The sequence below is a fragment of the Trichosurus vulpecula genome, chromosome 2, assembly GCF_011100635.1.
Source record: "Trichosurus vulpecula isolate mTriVul1 chromosome 2, mTriVul1.pri, whole genome shotgun sequence".
Lineage (NCBI taxonomy): Eukaryota > Metazoa > Chordata > Mammalia > Diprotodontia > Phalangeridae > Trichosurus > Trichosurus vulpecula.
The window spans coordinates 111,475,849-111,494,201 of NC_050574.1; the positions used below are offsets into that span (position 1 = coordinate 111,475,849).

General features: G+C 38.0%; 1 protein-coding gene across 1 annotated transcript in view; it reads left to right on the forward strand.

Annotated features, from left to right (window-relative positions):
- The window catches only part of LOC118835525 (prolylcarboxypeptidase), an 83,611-nt gene that overhangs the window by 42,437 nt on the left and 22,821 nt on the right, over positions 1-18,353 (forward strand). Inside the window, exons 3-6 of the mRNA XM_036742714.1 lie at positions 3,100-3,201; positions 6,488-6,669; positions 6,926-7,083; positions 15,143-15,315. Of these exons, the coding sequence (XP_036598609.1) occupies positions 3,100-3,201; positions 6,488-6,669; positions 6,926-7,083; positions 15,143-15,315 (615 nt within the window). The remainder of the gene's footprint in view (positions 1-3,099; positions 3,202-6,487; positions 6,670-6,925; positions 7,084-15,142; positions 15,316-18,353) is intronic.

Sequence of the window (18,353 nt, forward strand, 5' to 3'; positions counted from 1 at the left end):
GTGTGTATATATGTGTATGTATACATATACACATATGTATACACACGTACGTATCTTGTTCAGTTGTTTTAGTTGTGTATGACTCTTTGTGACCCCATTTGGGGGTTTTCTTGGCAAAGATACTGCAATGGTTTGCCATTTTCTTCTCCAGCTTATTTTACGGATGAGAAAACTGAGGCAAACAGGATTAAGAGACTTGCCCAGGGTCACACAGCTAGTAAGTGTCTGAAGCTACATTTGAACTCAGGAAGATGAATCTTCCTTGACTCCATGCCTGGGACTCTATCTACCGTAATACCTAGTTGCCCTATGTATGTATGTATGTACACATATAGACTAGACTGTTGACAGTGAGAACAGGGTCATTATATTTTAGTTTATGGTTGGTAAATTTTGTTTTCAGGCTTATTGACTGCATTTGACAGTGCAGCCAGTCCTAGGTTTAAAGCCTCCATCTGACAAATAACTGAACATTGTAGAGGGGTGCTCTGCCTTGCCTCACTCCACCCCGACAGTACTGAAAACCCTCTGCCACTGCCAGGGGAGCAGTTGTGAATTGTGACACTACCTTACATTTATAAAGTGCTCTATAGTTTTCCAAGTACTTCCATAAATATTTATTCTTTATTAGGTAAGAAGGACATACTTCGTTTCCATGTGAAAAAAAACTTTAATCTTTTAGAGAATTTTGTTGGTTAGGGCATAGTGAAAGGAAGAATGAGCCATAAAAAGGGACAGTATACATTCTCAGACTGGACTGATTTGTTTATTTTGTGGTGTCCTGTCCCCAGATCTCTTCCAACACAATGCTGGCATCCTCTCCCTCTCCCTCACATGACTCCTGAGATTTTACCAATTAATGATTCATTTTGGTTAACAACCATCATTTTAAAGAAAAACAACCACTTTTCTGAGGTGTAAGCGTTTGCCAGAACTAATGTGAATTGATTTAGACTTTGGATCACATTTTTATTGTCTCAGTTACCTCTTCTTCTACAGAGAAACTTAGTCTGTTACACAAATCTGACTACCTGCTTCATTCTCAGGAAGTTAGATCAGGCAAATACATACTTTAAGGATATGTGACTTATTGGAGGGGGGTATTCCTTTTCCCAACATACCTTGCAATTCCTCTTTACTTTAGAAGGTGGTTCTTGTGAGTTGATGTGATTCCCGCCCCCCAATAAAATTATCACCCAATGGCTAAGCTTCTGGTGATGAACTTCATGGAATTTTAGCCAGTCTGGTTGTCTGGTTCGAAAGATGATAGTCTTTTGCCAAGTCCGTATTTGATGCCTTTCTTGCTTGGTAGAATCTGCCAGAACTTGCATTCTGCTATAATAACATTCTGGAACCCAGGGTCATCTCTGTGCCATGATGAGGCAATGGAGGAGGCAGCCATGAAAGGGAATACAATTTATTTATTTATTCTCTGCATGGGGCCTGGATGGGGAAATTGGATGCTTTCCCAGCTCCTCAGTCAAATCTCCTCAGTCTAAGGCATCGTGATTGTTTTAGACCAAAATCCCAGAATGCTGTACACACATATTCAAATGTTAAGTACAAAAACACATTATAAAAGCTAATTACATTATGTTTTTTGAACTTTCTAAGCCTTACAATTAGTATGAATAATTGGGAATTGACTGTATATCTAATTCAGTCAGGGGCATATTGAAGTACTGGTATTCCTATGCAGGACCAACTATTTTCACACGGCCAATCACTCCTAACCTTCTTGACCCTATTTCTGTATTTGGAATGAAAGAAACATTGGTCTCTGTTTTTGTCACGTATGGTGAATATAAATGTTTGAACTTATTTATAGAGGTTTCCTTTCAAGAGGGAATGGGAAAAAGCAGGAAATAGCTGACTACATCTTTAAAAGGATGTCTTGTTCTATAGTTTTTATTAATTTGTTTGGGGAAAAAATGAACTTGTCCTCATCCTGAGCTATTGATGTAGATTGATTTCCACTTTCCTCTTTCACTGTAATCAGAGACAAGCAGTAGTATATGAGAGTATTATACACCCCATGCACAAAAATGCATATATATGCTCATATACACACTTCTACACTTGTGCGTGCACATTTATAACCATATGCACACATCCCATCTCTACTATTTACTCTCTCTGTGACATTGGACAAGTCATTCCCCCTCTGGCCCTCACTTTCTTCCCCAAAATATTGGACAGGATGATTCCTGAGTTCACTTTCAGTTAATTCCCATGTATATAAACACGTAGGTATATAGATAGGGTACACATCACACACTTAGTAGGGGAAACGGATAATGGGGTGAGAATGTGGCTCAGTCGGTTGGGGAGAAAGTATGTGGGTAATGAACTAAGCTGAGGAAGAAGAACAGTTGAGTAGGTGAATGCTTGTAATTAGGTAGATGGCAAAGAAGGTAAGGGATCACTGAAGTAATGAAAGAATTTATTTGTAGATATTGGTTTAAACTCAACCAGATGGGTTGAACTGCTCTAATAGTTTTTTTCAGTAAAAAAGATAGGGGTCTTAGACTTCATTAAGGCACATGAGTATATTAAAGGATAAATTATAATTGCCTTTTGTCTTTTATTTTGGAGTCGCCAAAGTGGATGTTTTAAAATTTTCCAGTTTAACAGGCCCACATTCCTGACTGAGGACTTATAATCCTTCATGCTCATTTTTAAAAGATTTCTATAATGCTTCAAATATAGCTTAATATCTATACTTCCTTTGCCTTTGGTTTATAAATATGAGCATGGGAACTGTCTTCAGCATTCTCAATGATTCCCTGAAGCATCTAGTAATATTTTTTGACTGGATCTTTTATTTACACTGATCGTTCTGCTGTGGGTCAAAATCAGAAGTTGAGATATTTGGCAGATTGTAGTAATTTTAAATGATCACATTATAATATGAATTCAGTGATCAAAAATGAGGCATTGAAGTTTCATTCATCTGTAGAACAGGCACAAACCAAGCAACTTCTCAGAGTGTTTAAGGAATTACAGTTTCAAAATAGATCTTCTTAGATTTGTTGTACATGCATTTAGCTTTTTTCTTAGAACCAATTGTTATCTTGTGTATTTATAAACTGTTTCTAGGGCTTCATGTGGGATGTGGCTGAGGAGCTGAAAGCCATGTTGGTGTTTGCTGAACATCGCTACTACGGAGAGTCCTTACCCTTTGGTAACCTGTCATTCAGTGTAAGTGTATGTTTGTTAACTTGGCGATACTGTTTAATGCAGCTCAGGAACCTGGCTTCTTGTCCCAGTTTTGCCAGTAACTAGTTCTTCTGGGGTGGGGTGGGGAAGACTTTTTTCCTACTTCTAATGTTGTAAGATATTTCCTTCCTGTCTCCCTTCCAGAAGAGGTGGATTAGTCCCTCATCAATCCAGAGGCTTTAGTTGGCTGTAACCCAAATGATGCATTCCTGACCCTCAGCAACAGGGCCACTCTGTGTTCAGACCTGCCCATCACTGGTCTAGGCTAGCTCATTCAGTTTGCAAAAGGAGCTTTATGCCCTGAAGATTAGTTAATTGAAGCATCTCTGTATTATAACACCAAAAAATCATTATATACTAATCTGAAATAACATCCACTCTATTATTTGTTGACTTACAAAACCATTTAATTGGTTGGAGGTTGATGGGCCTTAAAAATGGTTGGGGAAACTATATGGTCATTTTGGATAAAAAAAAAGCTCTGTGCATCATATACTCAGAGAATACATGCTCTATTGCCAAAGTTACATGATTTTATAAAATGCTATGCATGTTGTCATTAGAGGTGATCCTCTTCTATCATTCATGTGGTAACAAAATTTGTGGTATCAGCAAAATGAGGGGAATTGTATAATATCTTCTTAGAATTAGGAAATATGTTTTAATCAGCTGTATATTTCCGTGAAATGATGAAGCAAGAACAGTAGTATTTGGAGGTCAGAAGTCAGGCCACAAGGAGGATTTCAGAAGAGAATATAGAAGGGAACTAAATGAATAAATAGGTGGTCTAAAAGGAATAGAAACAATGAAGTACAGGAATATACTTCTTGATTCAGGAAGGTGGCACAAAGGACAAATGTTAATTGCAAAAGAATAGAGGTTAAAACTAGAAGGAAGATAACAAAAGTTGTGAAGGAAGCTTCATACAATAATGGGAGTCATCAAAAAGATAGGAATGAAATTGTCCCCTAGATTGGTAAATATGTGATCATGAAGTTGTAAAGCAGGGGTTCTTTTTTTAAATTAGTCTATTCATTTTTAGTTTTCAACATTCACTTGTTTAAGTTTTAAATTTTCTCCACCTCCTCCCCTCCCCTCCTCCTGCCTTCCCAAGATGGCATGCAATCCAATATAGGCTTTACGTATACATTCTTATTAAACATATTTTCACATTAGTCGTGTTGTATAGAAGAATTTGAATGGGGGGAACCATGAGAGAGAAAAAACAAAACAAAAAGAGAGAGCAAATAGTATGCTTCAATCTGTATCCAGATTCTATATTTCTTTCTTTGGATGTGGATGGCATTTTCCATCATGAACCTTTTGCAATTGTTTTAGGTCCTTGCATTGCTGAGAAGAGCTAAGTCTGTCAAAGTCAGTAATCTCACACTGTGGCTGTTACTGTGTACAACGTTCTCCAGGTTCTAAAGCAGGGGTTCTTAACTTGAGGTCTATAAACTTGCTTAATACTTTGATAGCTATTTCAACTTAATTGACTTCCTCTGTTATCCTATATGTTTTATTTTATGCATTTAAAAACATAATTCTGAGAAAGGGTCCATTGGCTTCACCCGCATTCTAATTTACCTCTCTACTCTCTCTGGATACTCAAGCTCTGTAGTAGGTGACTTACATGTACCTGCCCAGAGGTCCTTATCATTGAGACATTTATTCAAGAGCCTGTTAAAGTGTTGATTGTGCTCTTGAAGGAAGTGTGAAAATATGCCAATACTTAATGAATCTGTAATTTCATTGATGTGAGTGTTCCTAACATTGGTGTAGATTGCAAATTGACCAAACCTTTTTGTCCTCTTCACTTTTTTTTTCACTTTCTCCTATAGAGATCCATAGAGCATCTACCCAGTCTGTTAGAAACCTTCTTTAGGTCTTTTTATGTGGAAAAAAATACATAAAAGATGAACTATTTTGCAGACATAGTAATTAGAAAGCTGTAGTAATCTCTCAGTCATAGCTTACACTTTGTAGTCCCTAGGTGCCTAGCGTAGAGCCTTTGGTGGGACAACAAGCATTTAAGTGCTTGGCTTTGTGCTAAGTACTAGGAATACACATACAAGCAGAAAAGAAAGACCCTTTACACCCTCAAGGAGCTTCCATTCCAGTGGGGGAAAACAAGAGAAAAGAAGATGAAAAGGGAGGTGGGGAGAACTGAAGGCATCCAGTTTGGGCAGAGTAGAGAAACCCCAGTGGAGAATCTTCTGGGCTGCCTGGGGAAGAATGAAGACTGGGGGTGGGGAATGGCAGGGCGGTGGTGGAAGGGAACTGAGGTGTCCTAACTGAAATGGAGGTTCTAGGAGGAACCAGGTCATCAAAGGGAGAGACAGCTCCTGAACAGATATTTGATTGCTTAATTAAACTAACATGGTAGCTTGGGAAATTTTTCTGGTATTACATGACAAGTTCAACTATTTTTGTATAATATTCTGGAGTGTTCTATATGAAGCTTTCTAGATCTTTATGAGAAATTTTGTGTATTTAGTCCTTGTGAAATTTTAAACTTGATTTTAGGTATGATGTGAATGTGATCTGTAATCTTTTTGGTAAAATTTATTTTCACAGCTTAAATCAGTTTCAGTACTCAATCAGTAAATAAACATTTATTAAGCACCTACCGTGTGCCAGGCACTGTGCTAAGCACTGGGGATACAAAGAAAGGCAAAAACAGCCCCTTTTCTCAAGGAACTCACGGTCTAATAGAGGAGACACCATACAAACAACTATGTACAGATGAGCTATACACAAGATAAATCAGAGCTAATTGACAGAGCTAAAGTGCCTGAATTTGGAGGATTGGGAAAGCCTTCTTGACTTTCTCATCTAAATATCTATTTTTTCACTTCTCAGAATCTGATAAGAATATGTTTTGACCAATTGTGTGATGAAGTTACTCTAAACTTTTTTGTATGAATCAGCTTTTGCCATGTGTACATTTTGTTTCTTTCCTGAAATCTACCAAAGCTTCACAGGTTAAAAGTATCCTAGAACTTTTTTTTTTTAAGACTTACTAACACTGATGTGTAACTGAAACTTCGTCAATAACAAAGATTTTACGTCTAAGTATCATATACATGTGCTGTTTCATTACCCTAAAGTACTTTAGCAATAGCAATTGTTTAATTAAGGATACTAATTGCATTGATCAGCTACCCTGACTTGATTGCACAAAATTCTCAGTGATCCTTTGTTTCTTAGCTAGATTAAAGCTGCACTTTATTTGCCATTTATAGTCCTATTTGTAATTTTTCTTTAGGATTCCAAGCACTTGAATTATCTGACATCAGAGCAGGCTCTGGCTGACTTTGCAGTTTTAATTGAATACTTGAAAAAAACAATCCCAGGTGCTAAAAACAGTCCTGTCATTGCTATAGGAGGCTCATATGGAGGGATGCTTGCCGCCTGGTTCAGAATGAAATATCCTCATGTAGTGATTGGGTGAGTGCAAACTCATTGAATGGTGGTACATTTTAAAGATTTTAAATGCAAATCTACAGATATATTTTACATTAAGAATTATTCATTCTAATTTGTATTGTAGATCTTAGTTTAGATTCCATCAATGAATAATTTTTCCTTATTTCATCACCTATACAATCTCATGTGACATTTTAAAGTTAAAATTTGATTAATTAATGTTTTTTTTTCCCTCCTCCTTTTTTCTACTTTCCCTCTTTTTCCTTTAATTATTCAGAGCTCTTGCAGCCTCCGCTCCCATTTGGCAATTTGCGGATTTGGTCTCTTGTGGAAAATTTTTTGAAATTGTAACCAATGACTTCAAAAAAAGTGGCTCTAAGTGTTCAGAAACCATCCAGGGCTCCTGGAAAGCAATTGATAGGCTAACATCTACAGGTGAGTAGGTGAAATTGATTTTCCAAGTCAAATAGAAGATTTTTTTAAAAGTACCCAAATCCGTTTTCAGTGATTTTTATTAAGAACTAGAGGTTTAATCTGAGAAAAGATTTTGAATTATAGAATGATGTTGCATGTATTTGTTTTTTCCTGGATCTTTGATTAACACTTTTCTAGTTCTCTGAAATCCTCTGCTTATATCAAACATGGCCATCTGATTGATAGATATGGCAAAGAGCCGTATATGAAGCAGGTTCAATTTCAATTAAACAGATTTTATTAATCTCTTTCTGTGTTTAAGATACTGTGGTTTAACAATGAACAAGAACCAGTTCCTGCTGTCAAGGAGATTTTTAATTTAATAGGGGAGTTAAGTCATACTTTTTTTCAAAACTTCAAACGTGAGATTTCAACAATTTGGGTATTCTCATTACCAGTGTAGATCAAAATCTGCTTTCCTCTTCCACCTCCTCTTTCTTCCCCAATCTCCTATCCCTTTACTGACCTTAGTAGATGGCCTGTATAAGTTGCTGTGGTCCCCAAAAATTTATCTAATGGCTTACTTTCTGGTGATGACATTTTCAGAACAGTGCTAAGCTGTACCTTGGAAACAGACATGTAGCCTGTTGTTGCACTTGTGTTTGGAACCTTTCTGGACTAACCTACAGAGGTTATATACCCTGCTGGCATAGTCTCCAAAAACCTAGGGTCACCTCTGTTACACAGTGAGGCATTGGAGTAAGATGTACATAAGACATATATAGAGGAAGGAGATTATGGGTAATGGGAGGGGGAGGAGAAGGAGAGAGAATTAGAGAAACTCTAAGGAACAGTTGATATTTGAATTGAGCCATGAATGATGGGTAGGATTTTAAAATTAGGGATGGGAGAAGACATTCCAGGTACAGTAACATGAAGAAAGGTAGGACGTCATAGGGCCTATTTGTGGAACAGCAGGCTGTTCAAAGCAGCCAAAGAATAGGATGTGTGAAGGTGGATAGTGGGCAATGTGACTTCCAAGTTGGGGCCAGAGTATGTAGGATCTAGAATATCATGCAACGGAACTTGGACTTCATTCTGTAGACTATAGGGAGTCTGCATCATGAGAATGACATGTTAATAGCTTTTCCTTAAATTACTTTGGCAGCAGTACATAGAATATATTGGAATAAGGACTAACTGGAGTCAAGAATATTGACTAGAAGGTTAATGCATTAGTCTAAGTGAGAGCTAATGAGGGCCTAAATTAAGTGTAGCAGTGGGAATGAAAGGGAAAAGATAGATGCCAGAAAGATTTGGAAATTAAATTAATAGTATTTAATGACTAATTGAATGTATTATTAAGGGCAAGGGAGAGGCAAGGGAAGAAAAATGACTGATCTTTTGTGCTTAGGTGACTAGGAGAATGATGATGCCAATAACAAAGAAAAGAAAGGTAGAAAAAAGAGCAAGTTTAGTGAGCAAGTTTGATTTTTTTTGGCTGTGTTGAATTTGAGGTGCTTATAGTAGAGATGTCAAATGGGCAGTTGGAATTATGGATCTGGAGCTCATGTTAGTACTGGATATAAGATATGAGAATCATTTAATAGAGATGATAGCTGAGGCTCTGGCAGTTGGTGAAGTTGTCTGGGGCAAGAATATAAAGATAGTTGAGGGAAGAGGGCCAACAATTGAAGTTTTGAAAGGGGAGGAAGAGGAAAACAAACTAGTGAAAGGAGGCAGAAAGAAAAGTTGGAGGGGTAGGAGGAAAAACAAAACATTGCCACAGAAGCTAAGGGAGGAGTATGTTTCAAGGAAGTGGTGGTCAGGGGAAAGTGCTGGAGAAAAGCCAAGGCTGAGAACCAAAAAGCAAGCCAATAAATTTGGCAATTAGATCAATGGTGATCTTAGGGCAATTTTTGGAGAATGGTAAATGTTAGAACATAATTACAAGGGATTGAAGGAGTGGTAGAGGCAGCTAAGTATAAACTATTTTAAGAAGGTTTTTTTTTTTTAGTGAAAGTGAGGTGAGAGATGGGACAGTAGCTTAACATGACAGAGAGAAGGAATTTTTTTTAACTGTAGGGGAAATGAATGTTTATATATGGCCAAAGGGTAAAAAGTCAGTGGAGAGGAATTATTGCAATAGCCTGCTGGTGGATCTTCTTGCCTCAAGTCTCTTCCCACTCAAGTACATCTTCTATTCAGCCACTAGAGTGGTTTTCCTAAAATGCAAGTCAGATCTTGTCAGCCCAGTAAACTCCAGTGGCTTTCTGTTGACTCCAGGAGCAAGTATAAAATACTCTGTTTGGCATTCAGAGGCCTTCATAACTCAGCTCCCTCCTCTTCCAGTCTTCTTGCATCTTACTCCCTGGCTCATACCCTTCAAACCAGTGACACTGGCCTTCTGGCTGTTCTACAAACAAGACACTCCATGTCTTGGCTCTGGCCGTTCTATCTGGCTGTCCCCCATGCCTGGAATGCTCTCCCTCCTCTGCTTTGACCACTGACTTCCCTATCTTCTTGAAATCCCAACTAAAATCCCACCTTCTGCAAGGAACCTTCCTAACCCCTTGTAATTCCTTCTTTTAGTTTTTAAATTTGGTGCCTTCTTTCTTTTAATTTTTTCTTATTTATCTTCTATATAGCTCACTTTGTATATATTTGTTTGCATGTTGTCTCCCCCACTAGATTGTGAGCTCCTTGAGGGTAGGGACTATCTTTTAACTCTTTTTGTGTTTCCAGTGCTTAACACAGTGACATTAAACATTAAGGAAATGGGAGATGCTTATTGTTTATTGACTCATTGACTAACAGATTGAAAATGTCATAAAGAAGGGGTTCTTCATGGTACGAGGTCATTGGAGGATGAGATCATTGAAGGACACGAGAGCAAGGAAATGGTCAGAGGGATTACCATTGGAAGTGTAGAGGACACTTCTTCCTCTGTGATAGTGGGGGGGGGGAGAAGAGATGTCATGCAAAAAATTTCTGTGGGAATGAGGACTGCCTGGTGATGGGTTGAAAGAGCTTGTGTTTGATAGCCTTTATCTGAAGCAGCTAGGCAGCACAGTGGACAGAGGGCTGAGTCTGGAGTCAGAAAGACTTGAGTACAAGTCTGGCCTCAGATACTTCCTAGGTGTGTGACCCTGGGAAACTCAATTAACCTCTGTCTGCCTCAGTTTCTTCAACTGTAAAATGGGGATAATAGTACCTACCTCCTAGGGATGCTGTGAAGATAAAATGAGATAATATTTGTGAAGTGCTTAGCATAATCTCTGGCACATAGCAGGTGCTGTGTGCTAATAAACACATGTTCCCTCCCTCTCCTCTAAAGTGGGAAGACAGTGATGTGGGAAGGGGTGATTTTAGTGCCTCGAGGATAGTGGAAAATGTTTGAATAGTCACTAGTTAGTAAAGTTAGCTCCTTGGAGCTCAGGGTAGCATGTTATGTACACTAACATAAATTTGAGTAAATGAATACAAAAGTGCATTGAAAACAGCAGATTAGATAACAGGAATTTGTAATGGCATTAATCAGAAGTGTTATGTAACTTTGCCTCCATGTGCTTGAGCATTGCTGAAGAAAGAACTGGCAGTTAGTGTACTCAGAGTTGGCAAGGATGGGTGCTATGGTTGAAAGTAGAAGGGATGAGGGATTTTAGGATGCTGGTAAAGAAATAGTTGAATTGGCTATGAATGTAAACTGAGTTGGGAAATGTAGTGAGCTGGGAGGGATCAAGAGAATGAAAGTTATGATGAGAGCTAATACCTGGTTCAGTAGGAGGGAGGCATCGATGAGGTGATTGTCTTTTGAGAAGTGAGTTTCAAAGTTTATATTTGAGGAAGTGGAGACATTTTGAGTGATGACAATGTTCAAGGTGTGGGTGAAGTAAAACAAATATATGGAGGGCATTAGAGTTAAGAAGGTAAAGAAACTGAGAACAAATTGTTGGAAATGTCATCAAAGATTCAGTAAATGTTGACGTCACTAAGGATGGTGCTAGGAGTGTTAGTAAAGAAAAAGAAAGCTGAAGTTATTGAGGAAGGTAGAGAATGTACTTGACATCAATATATAGTATAGATAAAATATTAAGCATTTAACTGTGTGTCAAACACTGTGTAAAGTGCTGGTGATAAAAATACAAGCAAACAGGACAGCCCCTGGCCTCCGTGGCCTTACATTCTTTAACAAAGAGAAGACAACACATAACAGGGATCTGGAAGTCTGGGGAGTGGAGAGTCAAGTGTTGTGGCATGGTTTGGAAAAGGTGCCAGGAAGTGAGGTGGAGAGCTGATTCTGGGCGAAATAAGGCAAAAACTCACCATTTGGAGCCCTGGGAGGTTCCGGGGGAGGAGTTCAAGGTTCTGGTGAGGGGGGAGATGGCCAGAGTGCAGAGGGCATAGTTTAGAAACGGTGGCTGGGAATAATAATGATAATGGCAGCAACAAAGATGAGGAAAAGGTGGTTCATTGGATCTTTAAAAATTGTAAAAGCACATATATCCTCATTTCCTGAACCTTTTACTCTAAAGAGGAGGGAAATTTAGCTTATTATTTACTCTGATAATAATATTCATAACACTTAATCAGCTGAATTCATTCTTGAACTTTTTTAAAAAATGGAAATAGTTATGTGCTTAAATTCACTCTACCTATCTAGAATTTATTTATTTATTTGTCTAGAGATAAATTTTTTCTTGATCAGAAGTACTGTTTAAAAAAAATGGACTCTTACTAGGCTTGCTAGAAGAGGAGGAAGCTTTGGTCAAGAGACTCTTGGCATCTTTTGCCATTCTTGTCTAGTCTGTTGCTCCCCAGATTTATTGATGGTCTTTAGATTAGGCATTAGACTTGGAGACTGACCCTCACAAAATATAGACCCATTTTGCTTGAGAGATTTATTTATAATGACTATCAAGCATTCAAATTACGAGGGAAAGTTGTTATCTCAATGATGAACCTCTAAAGTTTAGGTTTAGTAAACCTAATTTAGTATTCAAGCACGTGGATTATAAAGGGAACTCCTTAGCTCAATATGAATGAATGCGGAAATCTATGAAACAATGACTGTGATATAATAAAAAAAACTTTAACAACTCTAGGAATATGAAACACTACAAAGTTAGGAAGATTTATAGAATTGTCTTTTGGGCATACTCTGATATGAGGCCACACAGTGAAAATCAAAGAAAATGAGATCCACAGAAAAATTGAGACTTTTAGGTTTCCCAGTGATTCATCTTTTAGAAGTAGAGAGAGCTGGAACAGAGAGCAAGGTCAGGCTACTGCTCCCTTCTGGATGACTGGAAAGACAAGAGGTCAGGGTTGTCATAGAAAACCCATTGTTTACAATTTAGGACACAAGTAAAAGGTTTTATTTTACTCATAGATATAAGCCAAGGTAGGAAGAAGGATTAAATTACATAGAGAAGGATGTTTCTATGGAGCAAATGAGCTTCTGAATATGCGACATTTTTCACAGGGAACACATGGTTCTGCTGGTTTCACCACTGGTTAGTCACTGACCTTGAAAGCCATTTGTCGTGTTTCAGGTTAAGGGAGGCAGAGATATCCTGATCTGCTAGTATCGTTATTGGCCTTGCGGGGCTGAGACAGGATGGACTCCATCTTTCAGCTGACCTTGCACAAGAATTGAGGTACAGGAAGGCAAAACATAGAGTCTAGATGTGACTGCCAATGGAGACCGCTTCTAAAGTGGAGCTACATCTATCAAGAAATAGAAAATATAGAGCCTCTCGTTGTCTACCACCACCACATGGTCAAGGGAGAAGACCCAGGACACTTGTCTGAAGACCTTTCTACTACTTCTGATCAAATCAGGTCACATCAGGGACAGTCTTGTGCCTCCTTGCTAGGACGGAAGGCTCTCTCTCTTAGCGTTTCCTTGGGATTCTCTTATTCTGCTTGTTTGATTCTCTCCAAAGACGATCTGTTGTGGCACCTTACCTTTTACATTCTGTATTCTGCCAGCCCAGGAGTCAGTTTTGATAAAGGGGAAGGTAGGTAGTATAGTGGACAGAGCATCCAGGCTTCAAATCAGGGAGACCTGAATTCAAATATGGCCTCAGACACTTATTAGTTGCGTGACTCTGGGCAAGTCACTTATCCTCTGTTTGCCTCTGTTTCTTCATCTATAAAATGGGGATAATAAGAGCACCTATCTCCCAGGATAGCTGCAAGGATCAAATGACATAATAATTGTAAAGTTCTTAGCATGGTGCCTGATAATAGTAGGTGATATATAAATGTTAATTATTATTATTCTTTTTTATTGTAAAGCACTTAGAACAGTGCCTGGCACATAGTAGGTAACATATAAATGTTAACTATTATTATTGATTTTAAAGCACTTAGAACAATGGCTGACACATAGTAAGTGCTCTATAAATGTTAGCTATTATAATTGTAAAGTGCTTAGCATTGGGCTATATAAATAAGTGCCACACAAATGTTAGCTATTATAATTATTATTATGGGCAGTTCTCACATTACTTAAAGTTGTATTACACAAATTCAACTTTACATAAAGAATTCTGAAAGAAGTCTGAATTCCAAAAAAAAATCTATGTTAACTCTACTGTATAGTACTATGGTCTCTCTCTTTACTCCTGCCCCTTGGCTCAGCCTCCCCTTGCTCCCCCAAAACCCACCAAATGAAAACAGAAGAACAGATGCCTGGAGAGTCTGCCACTACCCAAAAAAGGCCACTGATCATACCCAAAATGTAGTGTTTCAACTTTGAGGGAAGTCTCTGTCTAGAGAAGTGCCCTGCAATATGCCCTTGGTCCTGTGCTGTTCAACATTTTTTATCAGTGACTTAGTGGAACAGATGGCATGCTTGTCAAATTGCAGATGACACATACCCTGGAGGCTGATAGAGTCTGGGTTCCAAAAAGATCTCAATAGGTTAAAAAGATTGAGTTGGAGAAAATGAAATCTGCTAGGGATGAATCTAAATTCTATACTTGGATTAAAAAACAAAACCAGTCAACAGTATTTAAATACCAGGAACCGTGCTACCTCCTGAGGATACAAGTACAAAGAATTTAAAAATCACCATTTGGAATGAGCTTACGTTCTAATGGGGGAGACAAGCTCATATAGTATATGTTTTACACACACATACATAAAACATAAAAATAATGTTAGCATATACAAATGTGTGTTTTGGGAGGGAGAGCTCTAGCAGCCTGAAGGGATCAGAAAAAGATGATTCAAGAAGAAGATGTTGACTGAGCTGCATCTTAAAGGAAGAAAGATGATCTATGAGGTAGAAGTAAGGGGCTGGGAGAGTGTTTTCTAGGCATGGCAGAAAGCTAGTTCAAAGGCACAGAGAAGAGAGATGGGAGGGCTTTGTGCAAGGAAAAGAGAGAACACCAGTTTGGCTGGATCAGAAAGTTCCAGAGAGGGAGAAATGTCCAGTGAGGCTGGAAAGATAGGTTGGAACCAAGTTGTGTAGGCCTTTAAAAGCCAAATGGAAGTACTTATAGTTTGTCCTGAGGCAATGGGAAGCCACTGGAGTTGGGCGAGTAGGGGACTTGTGTGATCAGCACTGCACTTAAGGAAAATGACTTTGGCGGCAAAATGAAGGATGGACTAGAGAGAGGAGGAAAACCTTGACTGGGACCAATGAAGGAGGCTGATGCCAGTGAGAAGGAATGAGAACCTGAACTAAAGTAATAGCTTTGTAAGAGACAAGGGGAAAGATGTGAGAGATGTTGAGGAGATAGAAATGACATTTGGCAGCTTATTTGATATGTTGGGCAAGGAAGAGTGAGGAGTTCAGGATAATGGCAAGCTCATGAATCTCAAATATACAAAACACAGAAGAGGAGTGGCTAGGATTAAGCTATTAGAACTTCAAACCAAACTAAGACTTCTGGGACACTCTGTAGGACCTCAGAGGTCCTTTGTAGCTTTGAGGTTGTAATCTTCTATTATTTGAGGCAACATTTGCCATAAAGCATTGTGAAATGAACTGCCATCTTTCAAATATTTTTGCTGACTTGTAGTTACCAAGTGAAATAAATGCAAATGATCCTGTTCTTTCCCACAGGTGAAGGATTGCAATGGATTTCTGAAGCATTTCACCTGTGCAACCCATTAAGAAGCCAAACTGATGTAATCATGTTGAAATCATGGCTAGCTGAAACGTGGGTGAACCTGGCAATGGTGGATTACCCATATAGTTCAGACTTTTTAATGCCTTTGCCTGCTTGGCCTATTAAGGTAACAGAAACATGTTCTTGAGTCATTCTTAGTGATACTTTTGTGTTTAATATGCATCTCACTGTCACCATTAGCTTGGAAGACATTTTGTTGAAGAGCCTTTAAGGTGGTATTTTACTCTATAAAATTTAATGTCTTTATAAAGTCAACAAACAAGAAGCACAGTGAGATCTTGTATTCTCTGCATCCTTCGAGTCAGCTGTGTGATGGTAAATATGTCCTGTACTGTGGGAATATCACTTGCAAAAACCTGATTGTTTCTCTTTAATGTCCTCATCAGTGATTCCCTTTATGAGAGAGTATAGCTTGTTCTCATCAAAACTTTGTATAGATGAATTAGTATAGATGTTCTCTCAATCGCCTTTATTTTATAGTAAGGTCTGAGATCTTTTTTTCATGGCTTTGCCATCTTACTGCCTGCTATTCGTATACTTCGAGAATCAATCTATGAACACCCTCAGAACTGTGTAGCCTCCAGCCCAGATATCTTCTGTGTATACATTGTCTAGACCTGTTGGCTTTTTTTTCCAACTTGGTTTTCTTTAATATTATTTCTACTTCCTGTATAGTGTCCAGGGTAAAGGAAATGGTAATCATGCTGTACTCTGTCTAACCACATCTGGAGTGTTCTGTTCAGTTCTTTCAGCCCATTTCAGAAAGAATTCAGGCAGTTTTGAGCATGTCTAGAAGAAACTTACCAGGATAGGGGAGAGGAGACCTTGGAATGCAAGGACTGATTAGTAGAAATGGGAATGTGTAATGTGGAGAAGAGAAAACTTTGAGGCACAGGGGGAGCTTAGAAGGTGGGGTGGAGAATATGATAGTAATCTTCAAAAATTTGAAGGATTGTCATTCCTGGAAGAGGGGCTAAAATTTTTTCTGCTTGTTCACTGAAGGCAAAAAATAGGAGCAATATATGCAAATTGTAGAGTCAGATTGGGGCTTAATGAAAAGAAAACCTTCCCCACAAATGGAACTGTTTCACAGTGTAATGGGTTGCATCAAGGGTTAATGGATTTCCCTCCTCATCAAGACTGTTCAGGCAAAAGCTGTATAACCAGCTTTTTCATAGTGATGTAGAAGAGATTCTTGCTCAGGTAACTTTTGGACCACATGGTCTTTGAAGTTGGTAACTTCTAGCTCTGAGAGGCTGACTTGTGAAAGGAATAACTATTCAACTTCTTATAGATTCAATGTTTCTTAAATCTGAGAAGCAGAATCACCAGTGAGTTTTGATTGTAAAAAGTTTTTCTTGTAGGAGACCTGGCATCAAAATAATGAGGGGGCAATATTCAAACTAGCTAGTTTTTTTTCATAGTAGAGTATTTCTCTGTACAAAATAGTCCAGTGGATAGACCTTTGGAATTGAGAGTTAGGCCAGTCTTTAGTAACCATTGCATTACAACACACCATAGTGGGATGGTAATTTTAAATTCTTTCTCTTAGTTTTCCCGTCTATAAAATGGGAGTAATGCTTGAACTTCTCTGTCCTCGTGGGAATGTTATAATCACAAGACAGCAATTATAAAAGTATGTTCAGTGCTTAGGAGCTGTTACAATGTACTGTCATTCTTTTTAAAAGTACAAACTTAGCGGACTTTGTTTTATAGAGTTAGTTGGTCCAGCTTCATGATGTCCTATGGTAAGAGACTAGACTACTGACTTTTGTTTTCCCCAAATTTTATAATCTGTGTAATTAAATATTCATTTTAAAAAAATTAAGACATTAGTGTACTAATTACAAATAAAAGGATAATCTGGTGCTCTCAGAAGCCTCTCACCACTGCCAATATAGTATACTCTATACATTTTACATTTTTTTCCTCATCTAACAATATTCTTCTTGCTGATGTTCTTAATTTTTTTCTAAGGTCATAAAATTTTGTTTCCTGTTTTTCTATGTGTGTCTTCTTTTTACTTCTTTTGATCAGATCTAGCTTTCATCATTCTCATTTCAGTCCATTTTTACTAGCTTTATCCTAACTTTTCAAAGTTGAAGGAATTCTTGAGTGGTTGAACTACACTTTTTGATATAATTTTTAAAAAACCCATGACATACTCTATTCTTGTATTCATGTATGGAAATATTTGTTGCTTCTGTATATTTTCAATTTTGTTTCAGTATTGTTTTCCTGCTTTTCAAAAAATCACAAATGCCGGCTTTTTTTTCCAGTTTTCTAGTTTTGGATCACTTTCTCTCAACTCTTCATTCCATTTCTCCATTCCTGACCTTCTTTCTGTTGTTCTCCTATTCCACTAAGCCCTGGAACACTAACCAGTTGGTGACTATTCTTTCACTTGAATAGTTCCATTTATTCAGAACTCCTCCTCCCTCTGATCCATTTCCTCCTTTTTAAAAGGTTGACAAACAGCTATCCTTTTCTGGTTTGTGAACTCAGAATTTCAAGGTGGCATGTTACAGATGACATATTTAAATATCTCTGAAGTACAGGGGAATTCAAATCCTGGATATCACATGCTTGGAATCATTATTTGTTAGTATCCAAATTTCATTTTCCATCTCATTTTAAATAATTTCCTTTTGATTGGTTTTGTACATTTTTGTTGGTGTAGATGGGTTCAATTTCCTTTTGTTTGTTGTTAACAAAAGCTTCCATAGCATTCATGCAAAATAATCATGGATTGGGCTGATGGATTAAAAATAAAATGAGAGGAGAAAATAGAAATACCCCTGTCATTTGATTGTTCAATCAACATAAACACCTTCAAAACTGGATCTCTTGTCAGGCTAAATAACAGCTTAAGGGACACTGTACAGATTTTATTCCCCCTGCATTTTTTCTTAGGGAATAGCTCATGAAACCTTTTAGCTTAGTCTTCTGAGCATACAGATAGATACAGTGAAATAATAAGACACAAAATGGAAAATCCTTTCCGTTTGTCCTGGTGTTTTACAACATATGCGACCTCTCTGGGTGGTTTAAGCGGGTTAGGTGCATTCTATGAAAAGGGAGCTTTTAATGACAAAACTAATGTGATTATCTGAGTGAGAGTGAGGGGTATTGAGGGCTGAGGGA